Raw genomic sequence first — 13723 nt, forward strand, 5'->3', positions numbered from 1 at the left:
TGTATTGTGCTGTAGGTTTTCTATGTTTCTATGCTTCAATGACATACCAAATATTGTTAAATTCCCACTGAAGTACAGCTTCTGTCTTATTCATGATTGCATCAGTATGTTGGCCCGAGGACAAGGCGTTGATGCCCAGAAACTTGAAGTTTATTCCAGTAACTCAAAGCATTCTTGATGATGGTATAGCAGTGGTCAGGAGTGTTGGCTCCTCTGGTTCCACTGGTGAGATGTCTGTAGTAAATTATCAGCGACCTTTTCAGCCTTTCCCCAGCAAAGATCAGGAATGCATCAAAGTGTGCTGTCTCGTGGATTTTGGTCACGGTGCTCAGCACCTCCACTGCCAGCTGTACTTTTGCCAGGGGTGGAAAATATACTTCCTCCCTTCCTTCCTCTAGTTAATTGGTCCATATTGGCAAAGAGTAAACTGATAAATCAGGCATGAACTTTCATAGTGTTTGCAGGGTGCTTGAAACTGTTAATTTAGCTTTAATCAGAAGTTTGTGAGGTTAAAGGAAAGGTTCTGTATAAGTGAAGGTAAAATAACCTTTGGCTAAAAAAATTAAAAGCATGATAAAGTGAATTAAGTTAATTAGTGATCCACCAATGTTTTCACATTGGAATAATGAAAAACAAACACCGTACTAAGTGTTTTGTTAATTAGATTGGAGCACATGTCAGTGTCATTTACACCCCACCATTTCATTAGCCAGTCCTAGATTACTCTGACAAAATTTTATCTTCCTTACAAGTTAATCATTTCACTAATGGTTTATTTAACAGTCACCATCATACAGTGGGTGAAGGTTGGGCATTATAATGATTTAAGATCCTTTTTAAATCAGAGTGATGCACCTGGATTCCATTAGAAAAGGTGATTAGACTGCCCAGAGCCATAACAGGAAAATTATTTCGAAATAACTCTAATTAATAATAGGAGAAAGTAATTTAAAAGTCCTGCATTTTGAGTCCATCTGGCATCAGTGATTAAGATACATTTCTTCACCATTGGATGGTTTGAACCCAGACCAGGAATTAACGATGAGCATCACTATGGTGATCTGTTTAAAGTGATGGCACTCATTGTTCATTCCCCACTGCAAGCAGTTCTAATCTAATTCTCCATGTTTTGGAGAAGCTACTGGGCCATGGAAGTGGAAGCACGATAGAATTTTAGATATATTGATCTGGAGGCCTGTGATTAGTGGTGTGCCACATGGATCGGTGCTTGGTCCATTGTTGTTCGTCATCTTTATCAACAACCTAATGTGGTAGACTGGAACAGCAAATTTGTGGATAGCACCAAGATTTGGGGCATTGTAGACAGCGAGGAAGGCTATGAAAGCCTGGATCTGAACCAGCTGGAAAAATCAGCCAAAAAAATGGCTGAAGGGATTTAATGCAGAGAGTGTAAGGTGTTGCACTTCGGGGGCAGAAACCAGGGTAAGACTTACACGCTGGGCAGTAGGAAATTGAGGAGTGCAGTTGAACACTGGGATCTGGGAATACGGATCCATAATTCCTTGGAAGTGGTGCCACAGACAGAGCCAGAAAAAACACTTCAGGCACATTGGTGTTCATAAATTAAAGTAATGAGTACCGGAGCTGGGATGTTATGTTGAAATCCTATAACATGTTAGAGTGGTCTCATTTGGAGTCTGCGTCCAATTCTGGTCACCTACCTACAGGAATGATATCAATAATATTGAAGGAGTGTAGAGAAGAGTTACAAAGAATTTGCTAGGAGCATCAGAGAATGACAGGAGTTTTGATATGAGGCATATAAAATCATGAGGAACATAGACAGTGTAAATGCAAGCAGGGTTTTCCACTGAGGCTGGGTGAGACCAGAAGCAGAGGTCAAGGGTTAAGTACAAAATAGTACAAATACTTTATTGTCACCAAATAATTGATACTAGAGTGTACAATCATCTCAGTGATATTTGTTTCTGTGCTTCGCACTCCCTGAAGTACAAATCGAAGTATATATAATAAAAATTTTAATTATAAATCATAATTAGAAAATAGAAAAGAGAAAGTACGGTAGTGCAAGTCAGGTCCAGATATTTGGAAGGTACGGCCCAGATCCGGGTCAGGATCTGTTCGGCAGTCTCATCACAGTTGGAAAGAAGCTGTTCCCAAATCTGGCCGTATCATGCTCCTGAACCTTCTCCCGGAGGGAAGTGGGACAAAAAGTGTGTTGGCTGGGTGGGACTTATCCCTGATTATCCTGGCAGCACTGCTCCGACAGCGTGTGGTGTAAAGTGAGTCCAAGGATGGAAGATTGGTTTGTGTGATGTGCTGGGCTAGGTTCACGAACTTCTGCAGTATCTTCTGGTCTTGGACAGGACAACTTCCATACCAGGTTGTGATGCACCCTAGAAGAATGCTTTCTACGGTGCACCTATAAAAATTAGTGAGGGTTTTAGGGGACAGGCCAAATTTCTTCAGCTTTCTCAGGAAGTAAAGGCGCTGGTGGGCCTTCTTGGCAGTGGACTCTGCTTGGTTAGACCAAGTCAGGTCATTTGTGATATTCACCCCGAGGAACTTAAAGCTTTTGACCTGTTCCATCTGCGCACCATCGATGTGGATGGGGCCGTGCAGTCCACTACTCCTTCTGAAGTCAACAACCAATTCCTTCATCTTGCTGACATTGAGGGATAGGTTGTTGTCTTCGCACCATGCCAGCAGGTTCTTAATTTCTCAGCAGATCACCCAGTATCTACGGAAAAAAGTACAGTCAACGTTTTGGGCTGAGACCCTTCGGCAGGACTTGTTTGTGTTTGGGCAGAGAGAGGGGAATCATAGTTGGGAAAAGGGGAAGAGAGAGGGGAGGGAGCAGGAAACACCAGACAGACATTCTGTAATGATCAATAAACCAACTGTTTGGAATCAAGTGACCTTGCCTGGTGTCTCAGGGCAGGATATGTCTGCACCCACGCCACCCCTCCACCCCTGGTACTCTTTCTCTGCCATATGTCCCACACCCCTCCCACAGTGCTCCACCCCCACCATTCCCAACATCCTTTGCTCCCGCCAGATTTATAAACTCACTCTTGACCCCACGTTGACAAATACTGTACTATCAAAAGTCTTAGGAGCCCTGGCTATATATATTATACGTCTCCAAGAGATTTACACAGTACTATACCTGTCCCTAAACCCTAACCTGACCCTTAAATCCCCTGTATTCTCCCAAAACATCCATACAATCCTAAAAGAAACAATTTAAAAGAAACACAGTCTGAGTGAAGTCCTCAACATCTTGACACCACCTTACTGTAAACTACCAATTTAGCAGACCTATCACCAGCAATGATTTCTATTCATTTACTGCTGATAACGTAACAAAAGCACTTCAACTCACTGAACATTACTGAACAAAATACTTCATGCCAAGACACATAAAAACATATGATCAACACCTTAGAGAAATGAAGTGTTTCAAGTAGGTTGTAGAGGAGGGAAGGAAGATATAAAGCTGTAGGGATGGAAATATAAAGATTAGAGACTGTAGCAGCCGAAGGCAAAGATACCAACTGTGAAATAATGGTGGCTCAGTAGCATAATGCTTTAAAGTGCAAACGATTTGAAAATTGGAGTTCAGTTCCTGCCAGTGTCTGTAAGTCATTTGTATGTTCTCCCTGTGTCTGTGTCAAAGTTTTTTGTTGATGTGCCAAAGATACGAAAACTTCTAATAAAGTAGAAGTGCTGACGTGACACTTGCATGTTGGTCCCAGGACAGATCCTCGGATGTGTTAATCCCAAAGGTACCATCTGTTTTGTTATGATTGTCAGTTATTGGAGTGGAGTCATAGCATCAATCAGCATGGAAACAGGCACTTGGGCCCAAATGATCCATGCTAGCCAAGATTCCCATTCAGCTGGTCTCCTTTTTAAGTGTCTAGTCCATAACCTTCAGAACCTTTCCTCTTGCTGTACCTGCCCTACTAGCTTTTAAAAGTTGTTGTTGCTCCAAACAGTAGCTGATAATTTTCAGATTAGAAATATGACATAATCAAAAATCAAAATGTAAACTCCTTATCAAATAACGTTCACCTCACCAGTTGCAGTGTTTCACACTTCTACGAAGCCTTCAGTATCTTAATGTGGTGTGGTTGAATACAGACCGGAAAACAACATTTGAGTTTGTCATGCGTGCAAATTCACTATTGTGAGGATTAGTGTAGTAGGGGTTGACATAGTGATCCACATGACATCATCATAATATCATAAATTGTCCGGTGTTGGTTTAAAGACTTAGCGTACGAAGATAGACTGCACTATAATGTGGACCTGATTTCCCAAGGCTCTCCAAAACAATGCTGTAACTGTTGGGCATTGCCTTTGACCATACATCTCAGGGTGAAGGACAGGTCTAAATTATGCAGAGATTATGCATCCACTGAGCTGCATTGGAAAAGGGAAACAACATTAATTTATTTTGATATAAATAGGCCAGTGGTGTGTCCTTGTCCAACCACATAGCCATCATGACCATAAGAGTGAAACAGAGCCTCTACTTCCTCAGGAAGATAAAAGAAATTCAGCATTGAAACTTACCAGTTTTTATCGATGCACCATACAAAGAATCCTGTCCGGATGCATCACAACTTGGTCAGGTAACTGCTCTGCCCAGAACTGCAGAGAGTTGTGGGCACAGCTCAGCACACCACAAAAGCCAGCCTCCTCTCCATGGACCTTGTCTCCATTTTTTGCCACCTCAGTAAAGCAGCCAACATAATTAAAGATCCCACCCACCCAGGACATTCTCTCTTCTCCCCTCTCCTTCTGGGCAGAAGATAAAAAAGCCTGAAAGCGCATATCACCAAGCTCAAGGACAGATTTTAACCTGCCATTATAAATCTACTGACTATAAGCTATTGAATTCAAAGTAGAAAGTATTGAATCTTATATGGATGTTTGATTTTCCAATCTTCCTCGTCATGGCCTTGCACCTTAGTGTCTACTTCCACTGCACTCTCTATATCGGAAACACTTTATTCTGTACTGTTACTTCAATGTACTAATGCGATGAAATGATCCATACAGATGGTATGCATAGCAAAGATTTTCAATGTGACAAAAATAAACTAAGTTACCACATTTTTGCATATGTCCAACAGCCTATTTTTTCCCTGTTTTAAGCCAGATAGTAACTGCAGGTCAGGCAGCATCTGCAGAGAGAAATGAACAGTTGAAGTTTCAGGCTGAGACCCCTCGTCAAGAAGAGAGTTCATTCCTCTCCATCAATGCTGCCTGACCTGCTGAGTTTCTCCAGCATTCTGTGTGTGTTACTCTGGATTTCCAGCATCTGCAGAATCTCTTGTGTTTGCAGTGAGTTTAGGAGTTGTCACATCATGATTCAGTTGTAACAGACACTGGCAAACCCAGGCTGGGAATATTGTGTACAGTTTTGGTCAGCTTCTATAGGAAAGATATTATTCAACTGGAAAGAGTGCAATGATTACAAGAATGTTGCTGGGACCCAACAGGCTGAGTTCTAACAAGAGGTCTGGCAAGCTAGGACTTTAGTCTTTCATTATAGGAGACTGTAGGGCGACCTTATAGAGGTGAATAAAACCGTGTGGGGCATAGATAGGGTGAATGTAGACAGTCTTTATTCCCCAGGGAAAGGAAATCAAAAATCAAAGAGCTTAGATTTAAGGCAAAGGTGAACGATTTAAAAGTGACTTGAGGGAGGGCAATTTCTTCATGCAGAGAATGTAGCTGCCAGAGGAATTGGTTGAGGTAGTTACATTTAAAGGATATTTAGCCAAGTATATAGATTGGAAAGGTTTAGAAAGATATGGGTCAAATGCCGGCAAACATGGTTAGCATTAGCTTAGACTAGCTGAATTAGGCATCTTGATTGGATATAGAACTGTACAGCACAGTACAGGCCCTTTGGCCCTTCATGTTGTGCTGACCTTTAACCCTACTCTACAATAAATCTACTTTTCCCTCCCACATAACCCTTTATCTTACCACTGCCTGTAGGGAATTTATACATTTCCCGTTGACTACATGGGTTTTCTCATGGTGTTGCAGTTTCCTCCAACGTTCCAAAGATGTACCAGTTGGTAGGTTAATTGCTCATTGTAAATTGTCCCAGGATTAGCTAAGATTAAATTGGGAGATTGCAGGGTAGCACGGCTCAGAGGGCCAGATGGTCTATTCTGCACTGTATCTCAGTAAATAAAATAAATTTTAAAATAAATATTATTTCATCCATGTGTCTACCTAAGTCTCTTGATGTATTTGTCTCTACCAACACCCCTAGCAGTGCATTCCCAGAACCCACCACTCTGTGCAGAAAAAACTACCTCTGATATTCCCACTATACTTTGCTCCAATCACCTTAAAATTATTCTCTGCTTAGGCATGGATGAGTTTGGCTACGGGTCTGTTTCTGTGCTGTGTGATTATGACACTGCTGTTGGGAGACGTAGTTCCAGGACTGAAAAGAAGCATGAGTGTTACCCCGGCTGGTGTGCAACCTAAAGGGGAAGCTGAGGACATTGGCATCTCTGTTCACTATCTATCTTTTCACTTCTTGGTGCTGGAGGTCACACTTCAATGAGGAGCTTCAGAACAGCTTAGGCAGCACATCTTGTAAATGGTAGCACATTGGTAATGATAGTGACCAGAATAGGATTTTTCCGTTCTCAAAATAGGAGAGTTTTTCCAACTTCCTGTAATTTCTGCCCCCACTCACTTCTCTCCTTTTCTATTCTCCATTCTGGCCCCTGTCTTTTCTCCTCACCTGCCCATCACCTCCCTCTGGTGCTCATCCTCCTTCCATTTCTATCATGATCCATTCTCTCTCCTATCAGATTCTTTCTCATTCATCCCTTTACCTTTTTGATCTATCACATCCTAGCTTCTCAATTCATCACTCTTAGTCCCATCCACCTTCCTCCTCACCTGGCTTCTCCTATCACTTGTCAGCTTGAACCCCCTTCCCCTTCCCCCATGTTCTCAGTCTGGTTTATTCCCCCTTCCCTTCCAGACCTGTTAATGGGTCTTGGCCCAAAACGTCGACCATTTATTCCCCTCCATAGATACTGCGTGACTTGCTGAGTTCCTCCAGCATTTTGTATGTGTGTTGTTAGCTTGCTCTCTCCTACTCCTCACCCCCCCCCCAGAATATTCAGTGATTATTCGATGCAAGGTTTGTTGTCATCTGTAATTTCTCCTTTCTGTGTTGCTAGGCCATCCAGCCACCCTCGTCTGCCGGGCATTCTTTGGGTACAGCTCAGTTAACCCCATCATTTACTGGATGAAAGGTGATAAGTACATGGAGGAACTGGAGGACAATCAGATTAAGGAGAGTGAAATCAGGTATGGCTTATTTTACATGGATTTTTATTGAAAATGAAACAATGTAATCTGTTTTATCCATACCTCATATTCCATCTGAGTAGCACTCAAACCCATCAGCATGAATATCGAGTTCTCTAACTTCCGGTAACTTCTCTAGCCCTCACTTTCTCTCTGCCATGCCCAGTTTTGGCTCTCCTCTCAACTTTTCTCTTTTTCTCATCTGCCTATAAGCTCTCTCTGGTGTCTTTCCACCTTTTCCCCATGATCCACTCTCCTCTCGTATCATGTTCCTTCTTCTTAGCCCTTTACATCCCCCTTTTTCACTTCAACGCTTGCCCCACTCACCTACCTTCCACTTCACCTGGTCTCACCTCTCACCTTCTAGATAGTACTCCGTCCCCACCCCCACCTTCTTATTCTAGCTTCTTCCCTTTCCCTTCCAATCCTAATGAAGGGTCTCAACTCCTTATTCCTTTTCATAGATGGTGCCTGACCTGCTGAGTTGCTCCAGCATTTTGTGTGTGTTCCTCTGGATTTCCAGCATCTCCAGAATCCCTTGCATTTGTATAATGTGTTTTCTTTTAGTACCAGCTGAGATTTCAATCGTTTAATGATAATGAAATGGGATTCCCTGTGAAGTGATTTTACAATGTAAGATTTTCTTTAAATTGGTCCAAAATGATTAAATGGAACATATCAATCCTTGTCTTCAATGGTTATTGTTAAGGGATTACACAGTACCTATTTGTGATAGATCTGTCATAAGTAGAATTGTTGATTATAAATCACATTTCTCTCCCCCCCCCCACCAGGTTCAGAAAAAATATTTACTTTGTGCTCCTTCATATTAACCTTGTTTATTTATTTAAGTGCCTTTAATAATCCTATTCCAGTTGACAAGCCTGAAATAATTCAATTTCTAATTTTCTTGTAAGATTCTCAACCACTAAAGACAAGTATGCAGGACAACATGTGGGCATGCTATGTTGGCACTACAGCATGGTGACACTTGGGGGTTGCACCCAGCACAATCCTTGGACTGTGTTGTTCATTGACACAAATGACACATTTCACTACGGTTTGATGTTTTGATGCGTGATAAGTAAAGCTAATCCCTGAAGATCTTTAAGATGTTGGACAGGGCAGTTTGGTTTTGGGCAAACATTACTATGTCTCTTTTCCATGGTATCTCCAAGAAAGAGGACTAGATTAGCACTGAATATCTGACACAGAATGTATAAATATGCTGCCTAACCTGCTGAGTTCCTCCAGCACTTTGTGTATGTTGCTTAAGATTTCTGGCATCTGCTTACATGGTCAAATTTACGGCTAACAACCCCCCCCCCCCCCACCCCACCGTGGAAACCAAACACCAATTAAGAAAGGCTACACATTTGGAAATGAAAATACTGAGGATATAGTCAGGGTAATGAAAGTGTGTGTGTGTGTGTGTGTGTGTGTGTGTGTGTGTGTGTGTGTGTGTGTGTGTGTGTGTGTGTGTGTGTGTGTGTGTGTGTGTGTGTGTGTGTGTGTGTGTGTGTGTGTGTGTGTGTGTGTGTGTGTGTGTATATATATATATATATATATATCAGGGCTTTAATTAGAGGGAAGACTCTGGTGTGTTGGATGGAAGGAGGAAGAGTTAAAAGACGATACTGAGGTTTGGGACTTGCCAGCGTGATGCTGCTTCATGAAGATGTTGCTGTCCCAGGGGTGCCCAACAACGCACACCCTCAGGACAACATGGTCTAGTAACGCACTCAGTGGTCAAAAGGAGCACTGGAATTTGGTCTGCATCTAATGTGGGAATATTAAGTGTGTCAGTTCAGAAATACCAAACAGTGAGCTGTTGAATTTCAGGAGTAACATAAAATGACAGCTATTGCATTTCATATTTCATATTTGCAGCTTTGAAATTGACTAGGGCACAGGATTAAATTGTGAACAACACAGACAAAATGCTGGAGGAATTCAGCAGTGTCTATGGAGGGAAATGAACATATCCTGATGAAGTACTGGATCTCACTCTGAAATGTCGAGCGTTCAATTCACTCCAGAGGTGCTGCCTGACTTGCTGAGTTCCTGAAGTGCGTGTGTGTATGTTACTTAAGATTTTCAGCAGCTGCAGAATCTCTGTCTTCATGATCGAACTTAAGGACCCGCTGGTGGAAGCCAAACACCAATTAAGGAAGTGTACACATTTGGGGTAATGAAGATATGTATACATAGCTGTTGCTAGTTTTAGGCTAAGCTATATTGAAATAAGATAAGGCAGAAGAAATGTTGTAAACACAAAGTGCACTGCAGATGCTGTGGTCAAATCAAGATGTACAAAAAAGCTGGATGAACTCAGCAGGTCGGGCAGCATCCGTTGAAAGATGCAGTCAACGTTTCGGGTCAAGACCCTTCGTCAGGACTAAAGAAGGATGGGGCAGGGGCCCTATAAAGAAGGTGGGGGAAGGTGATAAGGCCAAACTTCGGTTGGAGAACTGTCCTTCATATTCCCATTCGGATATGTCCATACATGGCCTCCTCTACTGCCATGATGAGGCCAAACTCAGGTTGGATGAACAACATCCCATATACCATCTGGGTAGTCTCCAGCCCCTTGGTATGAACATCGAATTCTCCAACTTCCGGTAATTCCCCCCCCCCCCTCCCTTTCCCCATCCCACCTTCACTCTGTCTCCTCTTCTAGCTGCCTATCACCTCTCATGACTCTGCCTTCTTCTACTACCCATAGTGCTTTCCCCTTAGATTCCTTCTTCACCTCTCCTGCCTATCCCCTCCCTGCTTCCCCTCCCCCACCCCTTGTTCTTTCCTCTGATTGGTTTTCCACCCTCCCCCCACCTTCTTTATAGGGCCCCTGCCCCCTCCTTCTTTAGTCCTGACGAAGGGTCTCGACCCGAAACTTTGACTGCTTCTTTCAACGGATGCTGCCCGACCTGCTGAGTTCATCCAGCTTTTTTGTACGTCTAGAAGAAATATTGTGTTGTGACTGATCTCTGTTGTACCTGAGATATGAGATTTATTTACCACTAGTTCAGAAAGAGGCAAACACTCCACTTCATCAGTAGTTCATCCTTCAGCGTGTATATCAATGCAATGTAAGTGGCTCAGACTGGACGGCAAAGTTTGCTATTACAAATCCTATTACTGTCATTTCAATATTGAATTTATAGTGTCACTTGGCAGACAAGCAATATCTGGCAGTAAACACTGAATCTTAAGCTGAATGAAGTCAAATCTTGGGATTGACGGCCTTTCAGAGGACAGTCAAGAGTTAAACGCATTGCTGTGGATTGCAACAGACAGGGAGGGCAAGTTTTCTTCCCAAAAGGACATTTATAAAAATCTATTAATTTAACAACCTGCATTACTGAAACCAGCTTAACTCCAGATTCATTTTACTGCCCAGATGCTGTGGTGGGAATTTGATCTCATGTCTACAAATTAATATTCAAAACTGAATTACTTGTCCAATAACACAACTCTTACACTTCTAAATCCGTGCATGGCCTGCAGCAAATTCTAGAAAGTTTACCCTGTGCTGCATGGATATCTATTAACAGTATATCTGATTCAAAAACAAAGGAACTACCCTGCTCTCAGCTCATGGATTTTAAACAAGAGAAAATCTGCAGATGCTCGAAATACAAGCAACATACACAAAATGCTGGAGGAACTCAGCAGGCCAAGAAGTTATTTAGTGCAAGAGATACGGGGCTGGAGAAGGGGGAATCTGATAGGAGAGGACAGAAAGCCATGGAAGAAAGAAAGGGGGGAGGAACACTGGAGGGAAGAGATGGGCATGTAAGGAGATAAGGTGAGGGAGGAAATGGGAATGGGGAATGGTGAAGGTGGGCATTTCTGGAAGTTTGAAAAATCGATGTTCACGCCATCAGATTGGAGTCTACCCAGACGAAATATAAGGTGTTGCTCCTCCAACCTAAGTATGGCCTCATCGCCATACTGAGGAAGCCATGGACTGACATGTCAGAATAGGAATGGGAGGTAGAATTAAAATGGGTGCCCACTGGGAGGTCCCCTTTCTAGTGGAAAGAGCGAAGGTGCTCAGCTTGTCTCACTGACTTTGTTTCCATTGCAGATCTGTCAGATGTATGTTTGTCACACCAGTGTTGTATGATATCACATTAAATCAAGAATATTGTATTATTTCATTACAATTTCAAGCACTGCCAGTGAGAATGGATCAGTGGTCTCTGTATGAAAATTCTGAAATCTATAAGAAGCCAGGAAACAACTACCCTCCTCCCCACAACTGCTAGAAAACCTCATAGAATCAGATCAATTAACAACTTCCAGCAAGGAATTAGATAGTTACCGTACTTGAAAGGAAAACCAGTGTTGTGCTATGAGGGAGGAAAGGGACATTTCTAATCCAATGGGTTCCAGTTAATTGGGACACATCAGAACCAATTCATTTTGGCTCCAATTAGCCGTAGTTTCATGGAAATAGTTAAAAACATATAAAAAAGACAAACAACCATTTAACTGAGTAACAAATAATGTATTCACATGAAATACAGAACAATTTAGAACACTAACAATACTACTATAGTACTATAAAACCATAATTTCTAATATTTCTCGATGGAGGAATTATGTGCTGCCATTTTTCTGCTGTATATTATTTTGATTGACTGTAAATGAACAAAATCAGTACACACACCTGGTGCAGATAATGGACTTCCTCCATACAATGCTTTCGACCTTCAAATCTTCCAAATCTTCATTTTCATTGTAATATTTGAGCTGATTGTTGATACTTTCAAATTTTTTGTAGTTCCTAACTTGTTGAAGCAGTGAAATCATTTCAATTTCAGACCTAGCCATTTCTGGCATTTCCAAGCCTGAATGCTTGAAACTGCAGTGAACAAAACAGTTCCGAATTGCCTTACTGCTTATTTCTCAGCAACTATCAGTGACAAAAATCACTGATTTTTAACACAATCATGCAGCTAACACCATTTAACACATGTGCTTTATGCACAATATAATGTTTAACAGCCACACATTCGCACACAACTGAAGTTACTTAGAAACTGTTTGGCAACAGTCTCCTGTCTTCATGTCCAGCATAGTGTCCCAAATAAACAAAGTAAATCCCAGTCATTTTCTCAATCAGTTTTTGTTCTTTAAGTGTTGTCCCAATTAAGTAGTTGCTTTGATTAACCAATGGTCCAATTAATGGAAATCAACTGTATTTGAGCAATTTTTAGAAAAAGTCAACACACACACACACACACACACACACACACACACACACACACACACACACTCACACACACACACACACACACACACACACACATATATACAGTACATGGAAACACATGCAAATACACACGAACAGGTAAGCACACACAATCAAGACACACACACCCACACACACATACATATGAACACAGACACAGTAATGAAATAGACACCTTTGTGTCATGATATTGCATTCTAATGGAGTATTAAGAACAGATTTCAGAAAATTTGATTTTATTTTTGAGTTAATCTGTCATCCTACTATGCCTGTGCTAAGCTGCCAGTATCCCCGCAGATTGATCTGTGTGGTTCATCTCAGTCTTAAATCTGTGGAATGTATCACTTGACTGTTGCAACATTGGAAAAAACAACTTGGGTGCTGTGTCCACTTGTCAGGAAGCAAGGTTGACTTTCCATCCCTTCATGGAGAGTAATTGGACAAACTTTCCAATGGCCATTCGCACAAAATGCTGCAGGAATTCAGCAGGCCAGGCAGCATCCATAGAGAGAAGTAACCAGTGAACATTTCGGGCCAAGGCTATTCACGAGAACAAGAGAGGAAGGGGGAAGAAGCAATGGTTGTTTTCTCTATCCACCTTAATTATCCTGCATTTTCAGCTCTCTAAATAGCTCAGGTGCAGGGCAATTTATCCCCATGACTCTAATTTGTTACTCTCATTATATCATTACACTGGCTACAATGCAATTATTTACGTTTATTGTTCTGTTGTGCATCTATAGTCCTGCTCTTTGAGTGTAATGAGACAGGGACCTGTTAGCTAACTGGATTAAAACACTCCCTGCAGTGAGAATCAGAATCAGGTCTTCCCACCGATCTCCCTCCTGGCACTTATCCTTGTAAGCGGAACAAGTGTTACACCTGCCCTTACACTTCCTCCCTCACCACCATTCAGGGCTCCTGACAGTCCTTCCAGGTGAGGCGACACTTCACCTGTGAGTCGGCTGGTGTGGTATACTGTGTCCGGTGCTCCCGGTGTGGCCTTTTATATATTGGTGAGACCCGACACAGACTGGGAGACCATTTCGCTGAACACATACGCTCTGTCCGCCAGAGAAAGCAGGATCTCCCAGTGGCCACACATTTTATTTCCATGTC

General features: G+C 42.1%; 1 protein-coding gene across 3 annotated transcripts in view; it reads left to right on the forward strand.

The window, feature by feature from the left end:
- Positions 1 to 13723, forward strand: part of il1rapl2 (interleukin 1 receptor accessory protein-like 2) — a 1249784-nt gene that overhangs the window by 1142770 nt on the left and 93291 nt on the right. For all 3 annotated transcript variants that reach the window (XM_073057804.1, XM_073057805.1, XM_073057806.1), the window contains exon 7: positions 7215 to 7344. In XM_073057804.1, coding sequence (XP_072913905.1) covers positions 7215 to 7344 — 130 coding nt within the window. The remainder of the gene's footprint in view (positions 1 to 7214; positions 7345 to 13723) is intronic.

This window comes from Hemitrygon akajei, chromosome 10 (genome assembly GCF_048418815.1).
Source record: "Hemitrygon akajei chromosome 10, sHemAka1.3, whole genome shotgun sequence".
Taxonomy (NCBI): domain Eukaryota; kingdom Metazoa; phylum Chordata; class Chondrichthyes; order Myliobatiformes; family Dasyatidae; genus Hemitrygon; species Hemitrygon akajei.